Below are 26,158 nucleotides of genomic sequence, written 5' to 3'. Positions count from 1 at the left end.
TAATTAATTGCTAACGTATAACAACACAAATTGCATTAGGAAGAATTAATTAACCGAAATAAACTATGCATAGGAAATATTTCGCTTTATATTTTATCCGCGTTACTTTAAGATTTTCGCCAAAAATGATTTTAAACGAAAGCGATTATCGAATTGTTTATCGGATAAAAAATTATGAAACTTCGAATATAATTTCGAGAGGATAATAGCGTATAATCAGAAGATATACTCACGCTAAACAGCTTGGATCTTGCAAATGATCGGTTGCGGAGAAAGAACATGGGCTATTACAGCACTCAATATAACTGCGCATGCCTTTGTCGTATTTTTGTTTCGTAGCGGGTAATGTTGGCGACAAAGCAAGTTGGAAGAAGCAGAATTATTTTGTATCGTCGTTATTATTATCAAATACATTAATGGGGTATTAAAAATAGAGGGACGGGCGTCCGCTGGAACGTGGCGGCGCACGGCAATCGTCCCGGAAGAGAGCTCGCAATATTTACATAAATTAAATGAGTATTGTTTTCACGTTGTCACGCACGTAGTTCGCGCAGTACTCACGTGCACGTATTTTGCGTGCGTGCGAGACATGTCACAGGAAGATACTGAAAAGCGCGCGTCCAAAGTTTATAGGAACTCTTCTTCTGGCGTCGTTCCTCTTCTTTTCCCCCCTTGTGATCACGAGGATGACACGACGTTGAAATTCGTGAAGCATGGAAGAAGGAGTCATCAAGACACGACGCACTTTTCGGTATCCCTCTGAGCTTGATTCGATGACGATGAGGACGCGGGCGCGCGTTTTCGCGCGCACGCCACTGCGTCGTTCGGTACGTAAGAGATTCTGACGCCCCCATAAGCTCGTCGAGGTGGCAGCGCGTAGGCCGCGGCCTCGTCTGAACTGCTGGACGAACTGCACGTCGAACAGCAGCTCTCGACATCATCATCCTCACCGTCTATTCTCGACCTAGACGTGCCAGTCGTCCCTGCAAACATATGTGTCGAATGAAAACAGCACCACTTTTTCCCAATTATAAATTAAAAAAAAAAAGTTATATTCCCCTTTACAAACTTTTCTATAGAATGAAGATTTTACATACCCCAGGTAGATGTGCTGGCGACTTCGTCGGGCTGCAGACTCCTCGATCGAGACACATTCGTTCTCGATAGCAACATGGGCGGTGGCGAGGGTGACGACGATGAGTTTCGATCGTTCATCGGCGAAAGAGGAATGCGCGATGTTGCGCCCTGATCGTTGACATCCAGATCCCCCTGGAATCGCACGCGTCGCGACGTCGGCGTCGGCGGATCAGTCTGATTAGCTCCGATCCCAGGACTGACCGGAGACATCGCTGACTCTTGCGCCAGTACGCCGGCGGACGCCGCACCAGCGGTCGATGTCGACGCCGAAACCGATGCTCCTGACGACGGCCGTGGGGGTGGCGGCAGTTCCGGCATGCTCGACGCATGGGAAGGTGAGCAATTCTGAATGCATCTGAGCGGTTCTCGATCCCGCGCTTGCATCAACCTGCAACGAAAGTACAATCTGCAGCTTTAATGTATCCCTTGAGTGAAAACGAAAACCAGCTTAATGTATTTTATTGTATTGTATTTTAAATTTCTAAATTAATTAATTTAATTTAAAATAATGGGTAAAACTGAATAGGCGGGTCAAACCAGGTACCGGTTTTTCGTAATAAGTGCTGCTATTTATGGTTAACTTGTGTTATTAATTGTAGATTGGCGCCATCATTATTTTAAAACAAATCGTGCCCCTGTGCATACGATATGTCTTTTTTAATAGAAGTTCAAAGTTTTTAGCCCCAAGAAAATCGATATCGAGGCAAGAATCGAGTCGTCGTGCACTTTTTCTATATAAAGCATCTGTTTCGATAAATGCAGTATTGCATTCTGTATATATTAGAGAGTATATCATATTAGTTTTGATCAGCACTTTGTACGCTGGAATATACAACTGCCATATTTGTTATTTTCCTTGTGTTGGGATACTTACACATCTCATATAATAAAAAGAGGAAGAATTGTTATCCTGACTTTGTCTTCCTACAAAAAAAAAAAAAGTTGGAAACGAAAACTAACACTCAGAAAAAGAAACCATCCCAAAAAAAGCTTTTTAAGACCTAAAGTTTGAAATCTAAAGTTAAAAAGTTAAATAAGAAAATTCTGCAGCAATGTGGAACAAGATGATATCTTTATTTGTGAGTTTCATCAATAGAATACATCTTTAATATGATATTTTGATTAGAATAAATCTAGATTTTGTAATTACACAGTGTTTTGCAGATTTTCAAATGGATACCTGGTTTGACCTTACCGGTATGATAAAACCGGATACTTTGACTTCTCCACAAAATCTTGTTATTCTTGGTAACCAAAAATATTTTTTTCAATCACTAGCCGTATTTTCTTATAGTTAAGGTTCATTAAAGACTATTAACGGTCGGCAAAATTTTTTTTACTCTCAGATTTTTTTGTAGGAAGACAAATCCCAAAAAGTTTTACCCCACTTTCCTCTATATCTTATTTGCCGCGTTTAAGCCTGATATTTTTATGCTTTTAGTTTTCGAGTATATTTATATATTAGTCATATTTTATTTAGAAAGATTCACAATCGCAAAAATTCTTAAATCGTTACTAGTTCATCAGTAAATTCTTTAATAGTAAAACATCGTTACCTTCCCAACTCGTTGCGATTTTCGTCAGGATGAGAGCCTCGTTCCTGTAGCAATCTCTCGAGATTTCGCTCTAGTAATACCCTGTCGAGGCCGTTGGGCCTGGAGCCACTGGAGGGAATTCCTTCTGCGACAAACTCGGGGCTCAAGATGTTTTGAGTGGGTGTCGTCGCCAAGGAAGCAGAAACTTGTTGATGCCTTCTGGTCATCCGAGGCGAGTTTCTAGGAGATCCGAGAGTATGCCTCGAGCCTGGAGGAAGCGGAGGCGGTGGCGGTGGACTCGACGAACCCTCACTCGTGGCCACCGTTTGCCTTCTACCGCTCCTGTATGATGAAGAATGTTAGATATTTATTTGTCATATAATTTCTTAAGGAAAAAAAATATATACATGAAAAAAAAATAAATTTCGCGATATTTAATATTTAAAAATATTTTGAATTACAATATATTATCTTGTGTGTATATGGGTGTATGATTTATATATGTATACATCAGGGTTGGGAAGTAACGCGTTACTTGTAACGCCGTTACCGTTACAGTTACTTTTTTTCGGTAACTGTAACGGTAATGGCGTTACAAATTTTATTTGTAACGGAAAAAGTAACTTCGTTACATTTTTCGGTAACGAGTAACTAATTTAACAGTTACTTTTATCGTTACTTTTTTCAAATTTTTTGATTTATTTAAGATATTATTCTTGCTATTGTGCGTGATAAAATTTTTATCTTAACCGTAAAGCCGTAAGCAAATCGACCAATTAGCATTCTTATTATGTTGTAAAAATGCTTGAATGTGATTGATCAACTTATGGCTCTTGCAGATCAGTGCGATGACGCGACGCGCGATATCCAATGAGAGCTTTATCTTTTCGGAAAAGCAGAGCTCTCATTTACTACCAGTTCTAAGTACCTTGCAACGAAAATTAGAAAATCTCAATAAATCTGACCTTATAGATTGCCATTCATTAGTTGAAGCTATTCAGCAAGGTTTAAATAAAAGGTAACTTATTAATTTGATTAATACATATGTTATTTAATTTTAAATAAGGATTCAATTGAAAAATATTATTTTATTTTAAACTATTGATTCAAAAGTATTAATTTCAATAAAACAAACAATGTCGCTTAATTTACTATATTTGATTTTAGATTTCTTACAATATTTGAAACAAAAGAATTAATAATAGCAGTATGTTTACATCCAAAATTTAAGTTAAACTGGTTAACCGGAGAAAAAAGAAAACGTGCTGAAAATTACTTGGAGGATTTATTGGGAATCCGATCAACTGAAAATTCTTCAAAAGCTGGAAAATCTGACGATCACGATGATTTTTTCATTTTTGAGCAAAAAGCGGTGCAAAATGAATCTGAACAAGAAGAATTGCAACGGTTTTTAAAATCAAATAATTGTAATATAGAAATATTAAACGACTATCCAAAACTTAAAAAACTTTTTATTAAATATAATACAGCTCTACCAAGCGGTGCATCTGTAGAAAGAATGTTTAGCATCGGTGGCTCTGTATTAACACCACAAAGAGGGCATTTAAATGATGACACTATGGAGCAACAAATTTTATTAAAAATTAATAAAGAATTTCGATAAAATTTAATCATTTATTTTGTAATAAACCTTGAATGAAATCTTGCTTACAAATTTTTTAAAAGTTTTTCTTATGCAAAATAATTTATTAATTTGTATTGTAAAAAAGTAACGGAAATTGTAACGACTCGTTACTTTTTAGTAACTGTAACGGTAACGAGTTACTTTTTAAAATTGGTAACGAGTAACGGTAACGAGTTACATTTTAGAAAAAATAACGGTAACGGTAACGAGTTACTTTTATAAAGTAACTTTCCCAATAAATAACCTGGTATATATAGCCGATACACTAAAAGCACACGACAATTAAAAGCATAATAAATTTTAGATACGAGATTAGAATCGCCTCGTACACGTCTCTTAAACGATGTTGTTATGTATATAAGCTAAATTTAAAGTCAATCATGCAAGGTATCAGTGTATAGGTGACGCATTAACAAGCTAATGGTTCAACGCTTTGTCGATTTCATCAGCTATAATGTGCCATCTCGAAAGTATCATCTATAAAATGTATACCTTTTAATGGGATTGGCCATTTTAAATGCTTTATTAAGATCAAACAGGAACAATCTGTATCATAATAATTGAAAGAATAATTATCGAATCCTTTGTTAAATATCTTGGATTTATTTAAAATATTTAAATTTTATTATATTATATATATGTATTGTATGTGTGATGGAAAGTTATTATTTATACAATATATATTTGAATTAGATGCGGCAATAATTTTTGCCGCACGTATTCGCGCGACCCCCGCTATCGTCGAGCTTATAGCTGGTGATAGAACAATGAAAGCAGCCCCCGTGACCCCGTGCGAGAACTCGACGAGGAGATGGTATGCGAAATAACGGCGTCGAGTATATTACCTGAGGAAGGACGGCGGGGGCGGCGGCGGCCCTGCGGAGGAGTCGCTCGGTGTCGTCGGCGGTTCTCCCTTGCTGCACGCTATGCTGCAGTAAATGGCACCACGTCGCGGCAGGAACGGCCGACCCAGAAGGGAGGCGCGGCAAGTGGCGCAGCAGAAGCAGGCCTCGGTCGCGTGCCAGTGCTGACCCTCGTGCGACATTTGGCCCTGGTCGACGCCGATCGGCTCGCCGCAGCTGTCGCAGTATTCCGCGAAGGAGGCGTCGAAGCACCTGAGACAGTACGGCCGACCTTCCCGCATCACGTATCGCTGACCACCGAGCTGCAACCGGAAGAGAAATTAATTTATCGTGAGAGATAGAGAAGTTCGAGGGAGAGGGGGTAAAAATCCTGTCCAAAAAATAAAAAAAAAACCATACGTGTTACGCGCATGGGATATTTTTTTTATATAAAATATATAAAAGTATGGCAAGAATGTCATTTCCGGGATTCCTCAATTTCATTATTTTCATAGGATTTTTTATCAGAAGAAGAATGCCGTAAACCACAGTGTCCTACGATCCATAGTTACATCGATTTTTAAAAGTCGTAGTTACAGCAATACTTTCGCCACAACAACAATTAAGGATAATTTTTTGACACCGTGTGTGTATGTTTTATAAAATGTATTTTTAGCAGATTCATTTATTTATTTGTAGACAAATCGCGTAGGCGTAGGCGAGGAAGGGACGGAATCCCTCCCCCTGCATCTAACTAAAAAAAAAAAAAAAAAAAAAAAAGAGAGAGAGAGAGAGAGAGAGAAAGGAAAAACGCCTAATCCAACTCATGTCCGAGGGGTGAATCTTTATTTTAAGTATTACCATTATTATTTATTATTTTCACTTTACTTATTATTTTTTATATATGTATGTTTATTTGTTGAATTATGATGCAACAATTTTGAAATCTCAATACATGTATAAAAAAAAAAAAAAAAAAAAAAAAAAAAAAAAAAAAAAAAAAAAAAAAGGTACAAAATCTTACGAAAATGACCTCTTGCCAAAAATTTTGATATCTCTATATATTTTTTGAAAAAAAATTCAAATTTTGAAACATCGATATCTCGAAAACTATTAATCGTAGCACAACGTGGTTTGCAGCATTCTTTTTCTCGGTAAAAAAATCTATCAAATATACTTATAAATACATCTATCGAATTGAGTTATCCCGGAAATTAAATTCTTCCCGAATTTCTTCAATAAATGATTATTTATCCCACATTTTATACATTTTCCTTTTTCAAATATCGGATGATTTCAAATTTTCGACGATTGTCGATTTTAGAATTAAAAAGCAATTTGAAATTAGTAGAAAAACAGAAATGTTATAAGGCATGTTATAACAAAAAAAATTTCATCAACGTATTATTTCGAGGAATATAGAGTTATAAAATATCTCAAAGAAATAAGCATAGCTTTAGCGATAATACTAGTATACTGGTGACCGGTTATTCACTGAAGTATGTACTCTACATACAGCGGCAATCTGATAAAGCGCAGGTTCTTACGGATTTCTCGCTTCAAGCGTGCGTTTGCGATATATCGTAGACTATAATCCTTCTATGCTTTCAACGGGAAAATAATTCTTATTCTATCGCATATTGTTATATAATATAAAATAAAAAAAGTTACATCAAATAGATTTAAATACAAAGGTCTTTACCTTTTCTTGGAATTTTTCTCAAGTTTTCTGTACGTATGATACATATATATTCATCGGTTCACACTAAAGCGAACACCCGATGTAATGGGAGTAACGCGGAAAGCACGTTGCTTCTGCACGTTCGAGAGCGACGTTATCTAACTCGGAAGACGTATCCAGAAGATAGAGTCAGCTGACGCGGGATTATGAATCGTTACGCGGTTGTAAATTTGATAACGACTATATATAATCATTAAATCCACGGCGTGCGTATCCGATAGTACAACCGTGCGAGTACCGCTATAGATACTTGAGAATCGACGCGGTGCCGGCGAAGAGAATTTCGTTCTCTTTACAAAATAGCGGAATATATTTTTATGTCATTTCGAATTTGCAAATGGTTCATAATTAACGCGTATATACAGAGTGTCCTAGACCACTCGTACACCCCTTTTCTTTCAAAAACTAAGCATTTTAGAGAAAAACGTTTTGAACAAAAATTGTATGGTTTTAAGGGGAACATAACATGATGTCATTGATTTGACCTTGGATGGCATCGTTAAGGTCAAGTCAAGGACACCTTTAATTTCTTAAATGGAACCCCCTACTTTTTATTGCATATTCTTATAGCTTACCTCGAGAGCTTTCCAAAACACTATAATAAAGTATTTCTTTATTAAGTACTTTTTGAGTTATTTTATATTTTAATTTGACATATTTTGATATAAAAAATTAAATATCTTGTAAAATATTTAGTTTTCGATAATCTTACCGTAATACTTTTATGTACAGAATAGAGAGACAAATCAATTAGTGCAAAAAAATAAATAATTGTTTAAAAAAATACATTGTAAATAATTTTCTTATAAACAATTATTTTTTATACTAATTGATTTGTCTCATTATTCTGTACATAAACGTATTACGGTAAGATTATCGAAAACTGAATATTTAATATTTTATATCAAAATATGTCAGATTAAAATATAAAATAACTCAAAAAGTACTTTATGAAAAAATATTTCATTATAATGTTTTGGAAAGCTCTCGACATAAGCTATAAGAATATGCAATAAAAAATAGGAGGTTCTATTTAAGAAATTAAAGGTATCCTTGACTTGACCTTAACGATGCCATCCAAGGTCAAATCAATGACACCATCTTATGTTCCCCTCAAAACCATACAATTTTTGTTGAAAAGGGATGTACGAGTGGTCTAGGACACCCTGTATATACAGGTATTCCAAGTCAGGTCAATGAAACTTCAGAATCTTATAGGAAATTGAATTTGGAACAAAAAAGTTCCGATAACAAAATAGGTCCGTAAACGCTTTGATAAAAAAATTATAGCTAATAAACTCTCTGTAAGTAATTGTTATGATCAAAATTTAATAAGAATATTTCTATGTTTGCATTTGCAATGTATACACTAAGAATGTAGTGTTTACACAAAGACCATCCAACCAAGAAAGATGCTTTTTTCAAGTTTCATTGTTTTGAGCTTATTTTCTTTTGAATGCCTTATCAGAATTAAATGAAGTTGGTGTAATTTAATTTATTATTTAATTACTCATCAGATTTATTTTGTTATTTTTTTTCAAATGAATGAAGGGACTTGAAATTATTTTTTAAAATCATCAAAAAAAAAAAAAACATGATTTTTCGAAATTTCTTAGCTATAACTTTTTAACAAAGCGTTTCTGGATCTATGTTTATAGGAACTTTTTTATTGCAAGTTCAATTTCCCATAAGACCCTGAAGTTTCATTGATCTGGAACACTTTATATATTTATCATTCAAACACGATTTTGAAAAATTAATCTGGAAAATTATGATTAGATTGCGAATTTTTATGTAACTATGTTTTTTTAAAAGCAGTTTTTTAAAAAAGAGATCGGAAAGAGAGAACAAAATGAGCCTTATCGAAAAAGCATTTTAAAAATGTATATTTAACTATGCATATTTGCATATGTTTCGTACATATGTGCATATTTTATACATTTGTATATATTTTATATATTTGAAAGAATTTTATGTATTCGATATTATTTGATATTAAATTAGTGTTCCCTTTGAAAAAATAAATTTCTCTATAAAAATTCGAGGTCTAATTATGATTCTGCAAAATTCAAGTTCTTCTCTTATCAAATTATATAATTCTAATATTGATTCGTCCTTTTACTCCGAGAAAAGCATACATCATTGGCTTCAAATCTCAAGCGTCATCATCATCATCATCATCATCGTATCGCCATTCCTACCTGTCGATCGCACTCGAGGCAAGCAAAGTGGCGCATGTGCCACGCTCTGCCCTCCGCCTCGGTGCATTCGTCGGCGAGGATGATCTCGTCGCAGGCGCAGCATCGAGGCTTGAGGGTCTCGGCATGGTGGCGGCCGCAGTAAAGCCTGCCGTCCCGCCAGAAGTAGATAAGATCGACCAGCAACTGTCGGCACACGCAGCAGACGAAGCAGGCGGGATGCCAGAGCGCGGCCGGTCCGGCCCGACTGGCCGCCACGGCCATCTCGCCGGCCGCGATCGCGCGCCCGCACTCGCGACATCCGGCCCCGTGCGGACGCTCCAGCTGGCTCGCGTGTCCGCGTCCTAGGGCCTCGCGCTTTCGCTGTGCCGCGAACACGCGCAACTCGCGCTTCTCCTCCTCGGTCAGGCCGCTGCAGTAACGCGCCTCGTTGTCGTGGGGCGGTAGCTGTTGCAGCAACTGCTTCACCCGCTCGCGTTCACCGGCGCTACCCGCGTACGGGATTTTGTCCTCCGGCAGCGCGCTGAAGTACAGATGCACCTGCAGAGGCACAAAGAGCGCCCATTAACCTGGGTTAGGTACGCAGTTGAAAAATTTGTGTCGAATTTAATATATATCGCATGTATCTGAAATGGACCACGCAAATTTTTGTGTTAATTTAACATAATATGGATATGTTAATGTTAAATGGTGACACTAATACTATGTTAATATTTCGATACAAAATGAATGCAAAATTCATAGTAATCTGAAGTAAATTTTTTGCAATGTCAATATATTTTTGATGATAAAATTAACTTGGAAAAATATCATTGACGGTCTGTAGTCACTCTCACTTCTATTGTAGAATAAAATCAACATTTTGTTCTGTAAATTTAACAGATAAATCCTATCACTAATAATACGGAACATATCTATTGTGTAAAATTAAAAATAAGTGCACATTATGTTATTTTTACACTTTTTTTTTGCAGCTGTTTAAATAACTTAACATTAGAGTTTAATCAACACAACAGCATTAAATTAACACATAAATGTGTTAAAAATTTAATACAAAAATTTTAACCGGCATATTTTTTAACAAGAAAACATAACTTTCCCAACTGCGTACGATTGGATCCACGGGAAAATGGAAGCGTTAAAGAGATATGTATATATAACGCATGTTTCGGATATCCCGCTAGTATCGAGTCAAATCATCCGTGAATAATGATGTAAGCCTATCGCGAGAAAATTACCCTGACACAGCATAGTGGTTACTTTACATCGAGCGTGTGACTTTGCCATATTATGTACATTATTAAGATTTTCTAACGGTTTTCGCAGTGCCTACGCACGTGTTGCGTTGTTTATCAAAAAAAGTAATACATATTTTTCTTTTAAGATATTTAATATTAACAAAGAGGGCTATCTAATAGTGACCTTGGATTTGACATTTTCAAGGTCATTTGAAGGTCAACTTCCGTTTTTTAAATAGGAACCCCTATTTTTCATTACATATTCTTATAGTTATCTCGAGAGCTTTCCAAAACGCTATAATAAAGTATTTTTTCATGAAGTACTTTTTGAGTTATTTTGTATTTTAATCTGACATATTTTAATATAAAAAATTAAATATCTTGTAAAATATTTAATTTTCGATAATCTTACCGTAATACTTTTATGTACAGAATAATGAGACAAATCAATTAGTATAAAAAATAATTGTTTTTTAGAAAATTATTTACAATGTAACTTTTTAAACAATTATTTGTTGTTTTTTTTTGCACTAATTGATTTGTTTCATTATTCTGTATATAAAAGTATTGCGGTAAGATTATCGAAAACTAAATATTTTACAAGATATTTAATTTTTTATATCAAAATATGTCAGATTAAAATATAAAATAACTCAAAAAGTACTTAATGAAAAAATACTTTATTATAGTGTTTGGGAAAGCTCTCGAGGTAAACTATAAGAATATGTAATGAAAAATAGGGGTTCCTATTTAAAAAACGGAAGTTGACCTTCAAATGACCTTGAAGATGACCTTTAATATCAAATCCAAGGTCACTATTAGATAGCTCCCTTTGTTCCCTACAACTTTTATTCGAGTCGTTTTCCTTCAAACATTGATCCTGAAAAGTTATGAGAGTGGAACTTTTAAAATGAGACATCCTGTATATTAATATATATATATATATATATATATATATATATATATATATTGTTGCGTCCCTGCGGGTCGTCTGTGACCGTTATTCCTGAATCTGCTGTACCCGTCTCCGGGAGAACGTTGCTAAGGGTTGTTGTTAAACAACGGCGTTCATCTGGAGAGAGATCGGCCATCTTGGAGTCTCGCGACGGATGCCATTCCGGGCGGACGTATTCGAGATTACGATAACCGTTATTGTTCTGTGTTCCTTGTATAATAGTGTTCTGTGTTGTTATATTAAAGTTCCATTCGTTCTTTTTAATACGTGTCCTTTATTTACATCGCGAGTGCCGGTTGCGTCGCGCGTATTCGAGTAATATCGATTTCGATCCGCGGACGCAACAATATATATATATACATATGTATATATATATATACAGGGTTGGGAAAGTTACTTTATAAAAGTAACTCGTTACTGTTACCGTTATTTTTTCTAAAAAGTAACTCGTTACCGTTACTCGTTACTAATTTTAAAAAGTAACTCGTTACCGTTACAGTCACTAAAAAGTAACGAGTCGTTACAATTTCCGTTACTTTTTTACAATACAAACTAATAAATTATTTTGCATAAGAAAAACTTTTAAAAAATTGTAAGCAAGATTTCATTCAAGGTTTATTACAAAATAAATGATTAAATTTTATCGAAATTCTTTATTAATTTTTAATAAAATTTGTTGCTCCATAGTATCATCATTTAAATGCCCTCTTTGTGGTGTTAATACAGAGCCACCGATGCTAAACATTCTTTCTACAGATGCACTGCTTGGTAGAGCTGTATTATATTTAATAAAAAGTTTTTTAAGTTTTGGATAGTCGTTTAACATTTCTATATTACAATTATTTGATTTTAAAAACCGTTGCAATTCTTCTTGTTCAGATTCATTTTGCACCGTTTTTTGCTCAAAAATGAAAAAATCATCGTGATCGTCAGATTTTCCAGCTTTTGAAGAATTTTCAGTTGATCGGATTCCCAATAAATCCTCCAAGTAATTTTCAGCACTTTTTCTTTTTTCTCCGGTTAACCAGTTTAACTTAAATTTTGGATGTAAACATGCTGCTATTATTAATTCTTTTGTTTCAAATATTGTAAGAAATTTAAAATCAAATATAGTAAATTAAGTGACATTGTTTGTTTTATTGAAATTAATACTTTTGAATCAATAGTTTAAAATAAAATAATATTTTTCAATTAAATCCTTATTTAAAATTAAATAACATATGTATTAATCAAATTAATAAGTTACCTTTTATTTAAACCTTGCTGGATAGCTTCAACTAATGAATGGCAATCTATAAGGTCAGATTTATTGAGATTTTCTAATTTTCGTTGCAAGGTACTTAGAACTGGTAGTAAATGAGAGCTCTGCTTTTCCGAAAAGATAAAGCTCTCATTGGATATCGCGCGTCGCGTCATCGAACTGGTCTGCAAGAGCTATAAGTTGATCAATCACATTCAAGCATTTTTACAACATAATAAGAATGCTAATTGCTCGATTTGCTTACGGCTTTACGGTTAAGATAAAAATTTTATCACGCACAATAGCAAGAATAATATCTTAAATAAATCAAAAAATTTGAAAAAAGTAACGATAAAAGTAACTGTTAAATTCGTTACTCGTTACCGAAAAATGTAACGAAGTTACTTTTTCCGTTACAAATAAAATTTGTAACGCCATTACCGTTACAGTTACCGTAAAAAAGTAACTGTAACGGTAACGGCGTTACAAGTAACGCGTTACTTCCCAACCCTGTATATATATATATACATATGTATATATATAAGAAAATCGATAACAAAATCTACACATGCAGGATTCATTTATCCGTATGCTAGAAAAGACTTTCAAAGACCAATCTTAATCGCGTAGGTCGATTATTAATAGCCGCTGACAACTAAAGCTACCAAATTGACTTCAACTGATAGTGTTTAATTTTCTGTCCCTTTATAGATCGGTACATCGATACGGACAGGGGGAAAGAATTTAGTGTGAACCGCGACGTTAATCGATGGTCATTGAAATCTGTCCTGCAAATTTAGATAAGTATCGGGCTGAGCACTGTCAACATACCGAAAGAACGAGTCGCGAAAGAAAAACACTGACGAATGCGTTTATATTACTGCGACCGTAAACCTGCTACAGCGTGTCATGGGAAGATTCGCTGAAGGCAATAAAAAGGGCACGATAAAAAGGTACGCAGTTTCATCGAGGGATGACTGTCAACGCGAATATTTCCATAAGAATATGCCTGGAAAGCGAAACCGCGCACGCACATTCAATAACTATCGTGGAATTCGCGCATAATCGAGTTTCTCCGCACGATCTAGCGGTAAATCTCTCCGTGTGTTACGGTTCACGTGTCGGTTTACACAAGTGGTGATAGCGCTCTCGTGACGTTTCGCCATTAAACATCAAACACGCGTACGTCTCTTCTATTCTGTGCCAATCGTACAAAAGATAGGATTTTTGGAAAGATTCTCGATTGCGCGATAAATTATCAATCAATAATACGACGATATAAGAGTATCGATGGAGAAAAGTGAATATCTTCTGATTTGTATACAAGTAGCACATAAGTCGCTTCTAAATACAGTATTCTCACGCACTCTCTGTATTTTCGAGGCATCGCAAAAACGCAAATTGACGCAATCGTCGTGCGGCGGGGACTTAAAAGCGCGAAAAGCTTGTTGCGCGGGATTATCGTCCCCTTGCCGAGAACGCCGAGTCATAATATATAATACGCGTTAGACGTAATGACACTTAAAATGAGTAAAGAAAACGTATGGATGAACGTTGCTGGGACAGGCTGTGAACGGGGCGCTAAAATGGGAACTAAAAGCGAGAGAGAGAAGAGAGGAAGAAGAAGAAGAAGAAGAAGAAGAAGAAGAACAGAAGCGAGGGGATTTGTACGCATCGCTTCCCGAGTCGCGAAATAAACGACGGATGTTCGCGCAAAAGCCGGCACGCAGCGCTCCGAAAGAAAAGACAGGACTCTATTGCGTGCGAAACGCTCGCGCTTAAACCAATTAAAAAGAAGAATGAGTGTATTAGTTGGCTCTCTCGCAGAAGCCTTGAACGTAGCAAGCGTGATCCGATTGTACGCTATCGTGCGTTTAATTAAATCAAATGATAACAGCAATAGGCTCAGAATACTAACAATTAAGTGGGAAAACTGATAAATAAGAGCCAAGACGCAAGTATTGGTGCGCGAATTTATTATTCTTAAATTTTTGTAATAAATATGTATTTTTTTTTTAAATATCTGTTTCGAACGTTTTTTGGTCCATCTTCAGCATAGATATAAATAATATATAAAGATTACGTTAATATTTTAAAACTTGACATACACGATATTTGTTGTTGCAGACAACTCCTAAATTAAAATCGATAACCAAAAAGAAAGACTCGCTAAAACCCGCGTAGAGTCTGTAGAAATTAGTGGATAACATTTAAACGCCATTGCCACAAGTATATCTGTCGGTAGTTTACAATATAATGACCTTAAAATACACACATATTCGCGTCTTGGTTTTTATTTACCATTTTTCCCATTTAATTAAATCAAATGACTTCATTTAGACGTTCGAATATGTGAGTGTTCTTTCAAACGTAGATTAAAAGAATAAAACAAGAAATATGATGATTTTGATAATGAAGTATCGATAATTACAGAATTTTATTTTGAAAAAACTTGGAAAATTTATAAATGTTTGCAGCAATACGAGCTGAGACATATTTTCAGAAGAAAATCCGAAGGAAAAATATATAAATACAGTGTATGATTATATAGTTAACACATTTTATATTCCTCGCATCTTTCATGTCCTTTTTCGAGTAAATCCTTTGGATAGCGCTTTATCATCGGGTCCGGCGAGATCTTTCACCGACGCGCGATCTGATGATTCACTGCGCCGGCGCCGTCATCGTTCACGATGGTAATCGTCACGGCGATCGAGGGACTGGGGGCCCGCTATCGCGGTTATCGGTCCCCGACGAGACGAATTGCCTCGCATTGCGCGCGAATGTCACATCAAAAAGATCCTTCATCCCTTTTCTCACTTTAACAGTATATTACTCTCGATTTCTACCAATAATATAAGTTTTCATAAAAATTCTTTGACTTTTACTCAGTTTACTACTTGTCATTGTACATAGTTGGCATAGTTTAGTTACATGACAATCTACTTTCTATCTCGTTTTACTCGGAACGCTGGTGCTGCTGCCCGCATTAATCATTAAGAGACTTGTGTAAATTACTTTATTCCGTGCCCGGAAATTTTTTTTTATCCTAGGATAAAGCGAATTGAATATTACCTGATCGGGCCTCAGCCCAGGCGGCACCCACGTGTACTCCTCGAGCGCACAACCGCTATCATCGTCGCTCTGCGAGTGTCTCTGATGATGCTGCATCAGAGCCTCCTGCAACGCTAAGCCGGCCGGCGCGGCTTGCACCGGGCTTTTGAACGGCTCCTGGTGTGGCGCGCCGCCGGCGCCGCTCGGGAACGCCATGGCCATCGCCATCGGCGGGCCCGGATCCAGGCCGAGTCCCGAGGGACCGCCTGCCTCCGTAGAAGCCCGCTGGTGCTCCTCTCGCGGGCACCTGCAGCTCCTGCACACCTTCCTGTAAAACAAAACAGAAAACAATCATAAGAACACGCCTTTTTATTGTTTCATTAATCTAGATATATTTCTTTAAATGTTAATATTGGATCGTCGTATCGTTTTTAAACTCTTTCTAGATTAGTATATGAAATTGAAATATGCATTTCATAAAGAATTTTTCGTAATTATTAAGCAAAGCATTCCAAAGATATTTATATAATATCTATACTGCTGGTCAGAAGTTTGGATACACTTGCCTATAATTTGTGTTTAACAGGACTCCCTTACTCTCCAGGAAGCTTTTTTTCTTATTAATCAATTAGTTTAATCGTAACTTATATTAAATATTTAAATCTTACCGATCTCTAATTAAAGGATTCACAGAAATATCACAAGAGTAGATATAAGAGTAGATGTAAATATTTGTTTCTGCGAGGATAAATTAGTAGAAAGAATGTCACGACTTGTAAAAATAATCATCAAAACCAAAGATGCATTTTTTGATGAAAAAAAAGTTTAACAGTTTTTTGTTAAAAGTGTGGTAGATTCAAATCGTTTTTGTTTTTTTTTTAATTTTCTATAATTTGCGTATTACAAAATAATCGTTTATCTCTAATGTAAATACGAACTACATCAATAAAAATAAATTTTTTTATAAGATCTAGCCTTTTAATGCCGTATCCAAACTTTTGGCCGGCAGTATAATTATTTATGCCATTATTGTTTTTTATTCCAAAAATTAATTTAATAGAAATTAGATTATGATATATAATAAATCTGCAATATACTTGGCTGATATTCCAAGACAAATATATAAGGAAAATTCCTACGAAAGAATATTCATAGAATCTTGGAGTTTTTTTTAATTTTCTCGCTCTACAATTCCCTGAATTAAGTTATGGGTCTACATTTTAGGATCTTCCTAGAATCTCTCCCTGTCTAATTATATAGGCTTAAAATTTAAAATCTATCCAACCCGAAACGAACTGACATTCCAGAATTTAGGATTGTAGAATTAAAATGTAAAAATTCTATTTAATCTATAAATATTCCTGCATGTATATAGCATCTGTTATGTTTCATGAAAATATACCAGAAAATTGGATATAATAACTAGAGAAATGGAACACGATGCGCGACAAAATAAAAGAACAAATTATGAATTATATTACACCCCTAACCATCCGACAGCATCTTGTTCCTCGGTTGAATAAATCGATATGTTTCGATTTAAAATTTAATGCTCCGAGCATGTAGAAGAATCGCGCGTGCTGTTCCACATGTTCTGGATCAGCGAGCGCTAAGTAGTTATCGAAACGTTCAAGCGAAGGCGATGTGGTACATAGACTTTTATCATAATCGAGAAATGATTCTCAATTGATGCTGTTGTGGACCACGATGCAAAAATGCCGTTCTCCATACAGCGTGGAAGACTGAGACATTAAACGAGAAATTGGGTTCTAGATAATCTTATGTGAAAGTAGATAGAGTGGTAAAAAGAAATGTGTGTGTGTATGTGAGAGAGAGAGAGTAAAGCTAATCACCATTATACCACCATTTGATTCTAATATAGAAGTCTAATTATTATGCATGTATAATACATACTTTTTTGTAGTATTTCATTATGTATATAATTTTTTATCAAAAATAGTTTTTCCTCACACTGCTAATTTTTAGTATTAAATATCTCGATGAGTAAATTATTTATACAATTTGTATTCAAATTTCCCAAAAATTTGAATGAATAAAATTTTATTATTAATTTATTTCTGTAAAGATTAATTAGCAAAGAAGTTTTAATTTTTATTTGCATAATTTAAAAAAAGAGATTGACATGATAATATTAATGAAAAAATTCTTAGATGGAAATTTCAAGTATCATTTAAGTATATTCCATGTATCCAATATATATATATATATATATACACACAGAAATTCTTTTTTCACACTTATATATTGTAGATTTTAGAATAAATGCTCCGTGTTTTCTCCAGATAATATATTTGCGTGATGCGTTCGTTCTTGAATTATCAATGTTCATATCTCGCAGAGGAGCATATCTTCTCCATTGCCATAATAGCAGCAACTTACTCCGAACAACCGGCGACATCGTAAGCCGAATGCAGCGAACCGCAGTCGACTACGCGGCCGCATTCCGTGTCTGGCACGGCACGACGATCGAAACTGGTCCCGTCGTCGTGATGCGCGCCCTTCAGAAACTCCACGCACTTCTCCGTCGGGCTGGCACGCGACGTCGCCAACGCCGGGCAGCCGACAACCGCGGCGACAACATCGTCGACGACGATGTCATTCGCGGCGACGTTGCGATTTCTCAGGAACGCGTCGAGATAATGCTCGTCAGTAGCCGCGGTGATCGGCAGATCGTAAACGATCCCGGGCGTCGCCCAGGGAGCGTCGATACCGCCAGATTCCGCCGCGACAATCTCCCCGTCACCCAGGCCGTTCCTGGCGTCATTGTTCTTCCTGCCGTAAAGCTTGCGCAGATACGCCTCCTGGTGGCTTCTGGTCGCCCAGCAGCCGCCTTGCCACCATCGCTTCGAGCCGAGCAACGCCGTGTGTCTCCTCCGCGCTAAGCTCGACATGCCTCTTCTTCTTCTTGCGCGACCGACGACGACAAGCGGGCAACAACATCCGGACCCGACTGACGACGACGACGATGGTGGTCGTTAAGATCGATTTCTACCGGCGGTTCTCTTCCTCCGTCCGTTTCTCTACGGTGTGTCTGCAGTGGCGGGGAGAGAAACCCGACGGTAATAATCGTCGTGGCGAGACCTTCTAATCTAGGAAGCACGCCGACGGGGTCTTCTCTCCTTCGTTCTTTCCCTCCTCGGTATATTATGTCCCTCTTGGCAGTCGCCGTTCGTCCTCTCGCAAAAGCTAATAAGGTGACGCTTCGGGGCACTGGAGGGTTTTTGTTCCCTCTGTAGAAACCCTTCTGCGGATAGTATAAGCGTATTAAATGCCTCTCTCCGCGATATACGGTCTTAATTGCGCCTCTGGAGCTTGGAGCTTGGAGATTTTCCGACTTTCCTGGAACAACTCGTGATAGCTCATCGAAGAGCATTCGTGTGTCCGGCGAACAAATTTCCGTGGTGACAACCACCCTCGAGTCTCTCTCGAGGAGGAGCTAATGAGAGATGAACGCACTCAAGCTCTTCCTCATCGTTCGTCTCAACGTCAATTTGAACGGTCGATAGATACTAGAGACTGGCATACGAAGACTGGTATCGTATCTGGCACTCTATCTTTTCTCTCGCAATCTTCCTTTTTCCTCTTCCCGAGCACATTCTGTTCCGCGATTCTCAAGTGTCTTCTCGTTGGTCGCGATAATGACGGAAACGATTACTACTCTTCGATTCCGCATTCGCGGACGCATCTCCCGCTATTTGTCTCCGTTATTTCAAGATGTCGATGATGCCCGCGTCGATGCCTCTCCACGTACATCATTCTCTTCGCATCGATACACAGAGGAAGTAAAAATCTTTTCTCGCCAAATGTAGCTGGCCTGTTTCGTGGAACAAGGGATGTCTCACGAAAAGGTACCTCGAGTCTGGAATCGCGATTAAGTCGCCTCGCGCCGAACGGTGCGGCCGCTGCGAGAACGAAGGACTCAATTGCGTACACCGTATCGTCGTCTCGCGTATGTCTCGCCGCCGGCTGGATCGGATTCATCGCGTCGCTCGTTCACCATTTCTCTCTACATTGGCACGCGCGTTCGCGGAACGCGAACAGATTCGCAGCCTCGATCTCGAGCAATAAGGAGCCAGAGACTGAGACGGAGACGGTACGAGGGAGAGGTACGCGAAAAGGAAACGAGTGATCAAAGAGAACAAGGTGAAAAGGGAGAGAGGATCGAGAGATTTGCACCGGCTGAAGCAGTCGCAGCAAGAGGAGACGCAAGGATCGAGAAAGATGAAAAAAGAGAGACAGAGAGAATGAGTAAGAGCGTATCGTCTCGGGGGGATGAGGGCCAATCTGTATGTATAACCGGTAGTACAGCACGAGGATTAACGTTTTAACGTGCGACACGCATGCTACGCGCGATACAAAGGCAATCGGCCGGCGGGGTCCGATGATGCGATCTCCAACCCGTTGTCTCGGGACCGATCGCGCGGATGACAGCCGCGACTCGCAAGATTCGCGGCTCGCCTGTCAATGATCCCTCATGGTCATCATTCGAACGTCTTCTTGTCTCGAAGCATTACATAGGTCTTCTCGACACTACTTTCGGAGCACTCGGGGTTTCAGATCGTGACGGCGACGACGGAAAGGGTCCCCTCTTCACGGTCCTTTCTATAATCGCGACAGCCGAGCAAAACTCATCCGCGCCGTCGATCAGGCGGCGTGATCACACACGAGAGAGAAATCGCGAAAGAATACGACGAATGGGCGGCGCGTTAAAGCTTTTTAGAACCGCGTCCCGTCCTTCGTTCCAACGCCGGCGCGGGATGTGCTGAGGCCAAGCGGACACTGAAGCATACTCTGGGTCTCGGCGGGCCCCGATGCGGGACAGGGGATTTGAAGGGGCAGGCGGCGGCAAGGGCCCGCGAGCAAGAAGCGCGAGGAAGGAGGAACGAGGGCGAGAGCGAGGGGAGAGAGAATCGTGTCGGTGCGTATAACTCCGACGTTACCAATACGCGCGCGATCCTCCCTCCCCTTCCCCCTCTGCACCACGTGTCTCTCTTTCTCTGTCCCACGCGCGGGTCCCTCGATATATTTATATTCGTTTCTAATACGTGTGGCGTGTCGGGGCACGACGCCTCTCTCGCCGTGGGCCTCACCGTCGGAATACGCGGGGACCCGGTTCCGCGTATGTGTGCGTACGAGCCTCGGGCCCTGTGAGTGAGCGAGCGTGCGAGCCGAGCCGAGGACGCTCTTGCTCTGCTCTGCTCTGTTCTGTTCTTGCGAGGAGCGACTTCTTATTCGAGCGACGTCATCGTGAAAGACACGCCGTGTGTAAAACGTCTCGTTCCCTTCTGCCGCGACTAGATATCGCGGGGTTGGCGGTCAAAATAAGGGTAAAAAAAGTATTTCCACCTTGATGAGATGACAATCTCGTCGGAATAAGCTCCTTAATTGCTGCAGATACCGAAGAACATTCGTGTCCTCATCAAGAAGATAAAATACCAATTCAGTCTTGCGAGTATTTTAGATATAGAACTTATGACTAAACGAGACTGATAGCTCGACAGCTTCTTGGTTTTATTCTTTTAGATAAAGATGAGTACAAGTATGGCAAAAGTAGAATTATATCATAATTTATATGAGAGATCCATTTTAGATATGACTTTACGTTTAAAATGGGTTTCGCATTTATGGACTTTATTTATATATCCTTATGTGAAATTTACAAATATCCACATGTAAGTAGGTAAGATACTTTTTATCTCGTTTCCAAAGACGCACAACGAAATTTAGATCCGTATAAAGATTCGCTGTTTCATCGAAATCGTGACTAGATCGAAATTGGTAAAAAAATAGATTAATCCTTGTCGATCGTGTCTAGATACGTGGACCCGAATAAAACAGAGCTTCTGTGATGGGTTCAAACACCACTGGTTAGTTCCCTTCTTAAGAATATCAACAAATAAAGATAAGGCTGACACTCAAAGTCCGACCACCCAAAGTGAGCATCCTATTTCTCTTCTCCGTTAAAAATGATTAACGCCTGCTTTTACATAAGTCTTACCGTTTCAACATTATCTTATTTTTCACACTGAAGATAAATTCATATTTAAATTAACATGTTGATTAAGCAATGTATAATGCATGAGAGTAAGTATATATGTACTTGTAATTTCGTTTTTGAAATAAATTAAATGCTATTTTTACATTGAACTGCTATGCCTTGTTTGTTTGTTGATAATTTCGAAAAGATATTTCTACATATCCTTAATAAAAGATTGATAAATACTTTTTATAATGTACAATATTTAATTGTACTCTATTATATCCACGAAGACCTTTAATGATAAAAATCCACTTATAATTTTATGTGTCCTAAATGTGCTGCATATCCTAATGCACATGTGTGATACGTATTTTATATATGTGTATTTTATCTTTTTAAAATTTTTCTATATTAAATAATACGTGTAAAATAGCATTCGGTCTTTATTTTAATCACAAATTATAATTATAAATATATATAATTATTACGAGAAAAAATTATATATATATTTAATTATATAATTATATAATTCATAATAATTATTTTTTATTATATTATATTATTTATTTATATTTATACATAATATGCGAATAAAATAAAGATGAAATGCTATTTTACGTATTGTTTAATGCGAAAAACATTTCATTATATTTTTTAATCGTCTAAAGCGGGCTTTATAGGCATAATACAGTATAATTAAATGGCGGAAAGGAGAAATTAAAATTTAACTCAACTTGTTATTATATTGGTTTATCTGCAATGTATGGTCTCACTCTCACAGAGTTTGTTCCAGAAAAACAAAGTGTCCTATCTATCTATCTTTCACATGCTCGAAAGATCGTACGAGACTAAAGCGTAGGCCGCGTTTCGTCCGTGATATTAACATAATCGACTCATAGAAACGCGAGCACGTGTCGGTACAACGGCTTAGCGCCGTGTATCGCGGTTTAGTTTCGATCTCCGTCCGCAATAAAGGCGTCCATTATGGATAGTGCACGGTGGAGAAAGAAGAGCATGGAGGACTACGTTCTCGCCGAATTGTGCCCACGTACAATGGGCTCGTTCGTGAGGAACATAACATGGCGACTCGTCCGTATGTACGTGCGCGACACGCCTCCTTCGCGGGGCTCTCTCTTCTTCGAGGACCAAAGACCCAAGGCCCTCTCATCGGACGATCATCTTTTTTTTGAAATGGACCCTGTAAGGTTTTCCGTGCCGAGGGTGTCGCACGCGAAGCGCGTGAAGATTTCGCTCAAATGCGTTATGAATGACGGTGGCAATCGCGCAAAAACCGCGGACGGAATGCCACTTAACATTAAGACTCGAGACTTAAGGCAAGAATAGCGATTTGAATGAAGCAAAGCACGAATGTATTCGATTGTTCACCGGATCTCTCATCGCGGATGTTTTATTAATCAGGCGTACAATATGTTGGACGTCGTGATGACTTTAGTAATTCTGCGTTATATTCCGATTCTTTTTTGCAACATAAAATTAAATAGCAATTTTTTAAATTTTGCGAGCTATTAAGAGCCAGACGCAGATAGTGCGTTGGTTTCAACGAATATTAATTTTTCACAGGGCACGAACTCGAATTAAGACTTATTTATCCTTGATACAAGAACGAGAAATGTTCGTGTCCTATGTACAATTTTAATCAGTTAAAAAAAATTTTGGTTTTCTTTTAAACTGACATTCTTAATAGCTCGCAAGATTAAAAAAGAAATGATGTTTTACAAAATTACATAATGCCATATGGAATTGTCTCGTCAAATTTTCGAACCTGTGAAAAGTGTGCGTATATATGTGTACTCCTATAATAGTGACTTTCTCACTGTAGATTCGCGACACACGGCCTAAGGTCAATGAAAGCCGCCCTCCAGAGAGAGAATGTATATATAATTTAATTTTATCTAAGCACATAACTGAATTAAATCGAAAGGCTTCGAAAGCCCGTCATTACTTCGATTTATAAAACGATCAAAGATACATAAGAAAATAATAATCCTAATATACGAATCAAGATTTCTTTTGTGCCACCGCTCTTCTTACCTGCCGGGTATATATTACTTAGCACATCGTTTCACATTCCCGCGACCGATTTCTCTCCACATGTTTTACGGCAATTTAATCGTAAAGGAAAAATTTTAACGACACGTTAACGACCGTCGTTTGCATCAAAGCGACGCGACAGCGGGACCTGATTTCCCGTAGATCAATAAATTTTTACGATCCGACGCGCGCCTCGGAGAGAAAAAGAGAAACGGAAAGAAAGAGATGGAAAGAAGCCCTTCTTATACGGCTCCCGATGTAAAGATTCGACCTTTCCCCTTTTCTCGCTCCCCCTCCCCCCTCCCCTTCCTCTCTCCGATAGATATCTATCGATAAACCGATACACGGAATTCCGCGTGGTAATTTTTCTAACAGAATCGATTTCCTGCATTGTTATAATCGCGGGCTGCTGCCCCCCTCGACCCGACAGGCAAATGCGATATCCGGTGCCACGGGGCCCGGGGCCCCGAGTGCCGCCTCCGGCGTGTAAAACTATATTGTAGCGAGAGCGCGTATTCACCTTGCGGTTATTGCGATAGAGATTGTTGTTGCTGCTCGTCGATCCGGCCCCGGAGCAGCCGGGCGTAGGTAGGTAATCGTGCGCTATTCGTGGGCATTCAGCAAGCGGTACCGCAACCGCGGTACGACCAATGTCGCGCGGAATTACCGGCCGTTACCGGCGCGCGGACCCCGGGCCCCGGGTTCTCAAACCGCGAGACGCGCGGAATTTTTACGCGCGGACGGGAACGCGGTCAGTCGGTTCCGCGTCGGTTTCCATCCGCTTTCTAATTGACGTAGCCAAAAAAAAAAAAAAAATAAAATAACTAAACATATTTTACGCGAAATGAGACATAAACGCGTCTATTAACTTTACGATACATGAGAAAATTACATTTATTACGTCGCCATCGTGAAATTATTTTTACAGATACCGCAATTATGCTTGGTTTGAAATGGATATAACATTATTAAAATGGAATCCCGGGAACTTTGACTTTTTTTACTCATCCACTTGTCCGCGGGACGGTATCCAATTAGAAACGTTAATATAAAAATCGAGAACCGAGACAATTATATGTGGACATTAAAAATTGATGCAAACTTAAGATAAGAAAAGATGCGGAGATGATAAAGTCCGATGACTTGTTATTGTCTCTCCTGCATTCCAACCATCGTTGCAAGGTTTGAGTACCCCTACATCTAGATGCATTTAGAAAACACGTTGCTCGCACGCACGTGAATAGCTCGACGTTACATTCGTACACGTCGCTTACAACGCGTTCATCAACGTCGACAATCGGATGGATTTTCGCTTATAAAGACTGATGTATCGCTCGTACTTAACGTCATCGCTTCGAATGACTGTATCCATGTGAGAATTACATTCAGCCGTAAAGTCTGAAAATATTTACAGTATACATGGAGTGAACGTGAAGGGAATTTTGTCTGTTGTATTTACAAATTGCCAATTTGACTTTATCCTCTAATTGTGTTGTTTTACTTTTGTAAAATTTCACAATCGACAGTTATTTCACATTCTTCGCGCGTATAAAACTTTCGTATAAGACTTTTCATCAAGTTGGCGCTTCCTCGAACAGACGGAATGGATACACCGGTACGTTGCAAACAGTCCGATACGCATCACCTGTTTCCCCGGGTAACAGGTGTTCAACGTAAGTTATTCTACTAAAATCACTCTCCAATGTAACAGACTAGTTACAATGAGACTTTTAAATCTTCTTTCACGTTTTATTAGACAAAAATTTATTAAACATACGATATCAAGATCATTTGGCTCCAATGTTTCATTAGTCCTGTAACATGCGATATTATCTTAACGCATTCGTTCGAGAAAATTTAATCTCTAACAGGATGTCTATTTAGTCTTATAAAGAAATTAAATAAAATCTTATAAAAAAATTCTCTGATCTTCAAGGTTATTTTTCTTCAAAATTCCAAGAGAATATTTTGAAGAACTTTTGGCGCAACTTTTTGAAATAAGTTTTTTTATTATATGCCTTTTTCTAATATTTTCCTAATGTTTTTTACTCGTGCAAAGGAAAAATACAGAGCTACTTAAGTTTCAAGTGTTAAATTTGCAAATATACTGGAACAAAATGAATAGCTTTCGCAAAATAAACATTTTTCACCTGCATAATATTTTTAATTTTTTTTTGGCAAAAAAAATATGCTAATAAAAGATATATATTGCATATTCTATACTCTCTTAAGACATTGAATATATATATATATATATATATATATATATATATATATATACACATTTAATGTATTTTAAATATATATGATTCACGTAACTTGGCTTATTGGCGGATTGCCAATTGCTTACGATATAAAAGTATCATGAAAGAGAAATTTTAAAAAATTGCACGAGTTTCAATAAAATTCCATGAGAATTCCCTGATTTCTCCAAAAAGATACAAAAGAAATCCCTAAGAATTTCAAGTTTTTCATATTTTTCCAGGAAGTAGATACTCTGTGTAAGAAATAAATGTATCA

The 26,158-nt window shown here is 37.8% G+C and overlaps 1 protein-coding gene across 4 annotated transcripts in view; it reads right to left on the bottom strand.

The window, feature by feature from the left end:
• Positions 1-355: 355 nt before the first annotated feature.
• The window catches only part of LOC138942038 (prickle planar cell polarity protein 3), a 161,299-nt gene continuing 135,496 nt past the window's right edge, over positions 356-26,158 (bottom strand). For 2 of the 4 annotated variants that reach the window (XM_070312067.1, XM_070312068.1), the window contains 6 exons: positions 15,607-15,913; positions 9,102-9,638; positions 5,163-5,482; positions 2,694-3,014; positions 1,098-1,525; positions 359-983 (listed from right to left, as the gene is read on the bottom strand). In XM_070312067.1, coding sequence (XP_070168168.1) covers positions 730-983; positions 1,098-1,525; positions 2,694-3,014; positions 5,163-5,482; positions 9,102-9,638; positions 15,607-15,913 — 2,167 coding nt within the window. In that variant the 3' untranslated portion in view covers positions 359-729. Of the gene's footprint in view, positions 984-1,097; positions 1,526-2,693; positions 3,015-5,162; positions 5,483-9,101; positions 9,639-15,606; positions 15,914-17,985; positions 18,983-26,158 lie in introns of those variants that run through there. The other 2 variants (XM_070312070.1, XM_070312069.1) reach the window with 2 other exon arrangements.

Source organism: Polyergus mexicanus, unplaced genomic scaffold, assembly GCF_030449975.1.
Source record: "Polyergus mexicanus isolate NDT 795.1 unplaced genomic scaffold, iyPolMexi1.0 SCAF_21, whole genome shotgun sequence".
NCBI classification, from domain to species: Eukaryota; Metazoa; Arthropoda; class Insecta; order Hymenoptera; family Formicidae; genus Polyergus; species Polyergus mexicanus.
The sequence above is the reverse complement of the archived record's forward strand: the minus strand, read 5'-3'. Positions and strand labels throughout refer to the sequence as shown.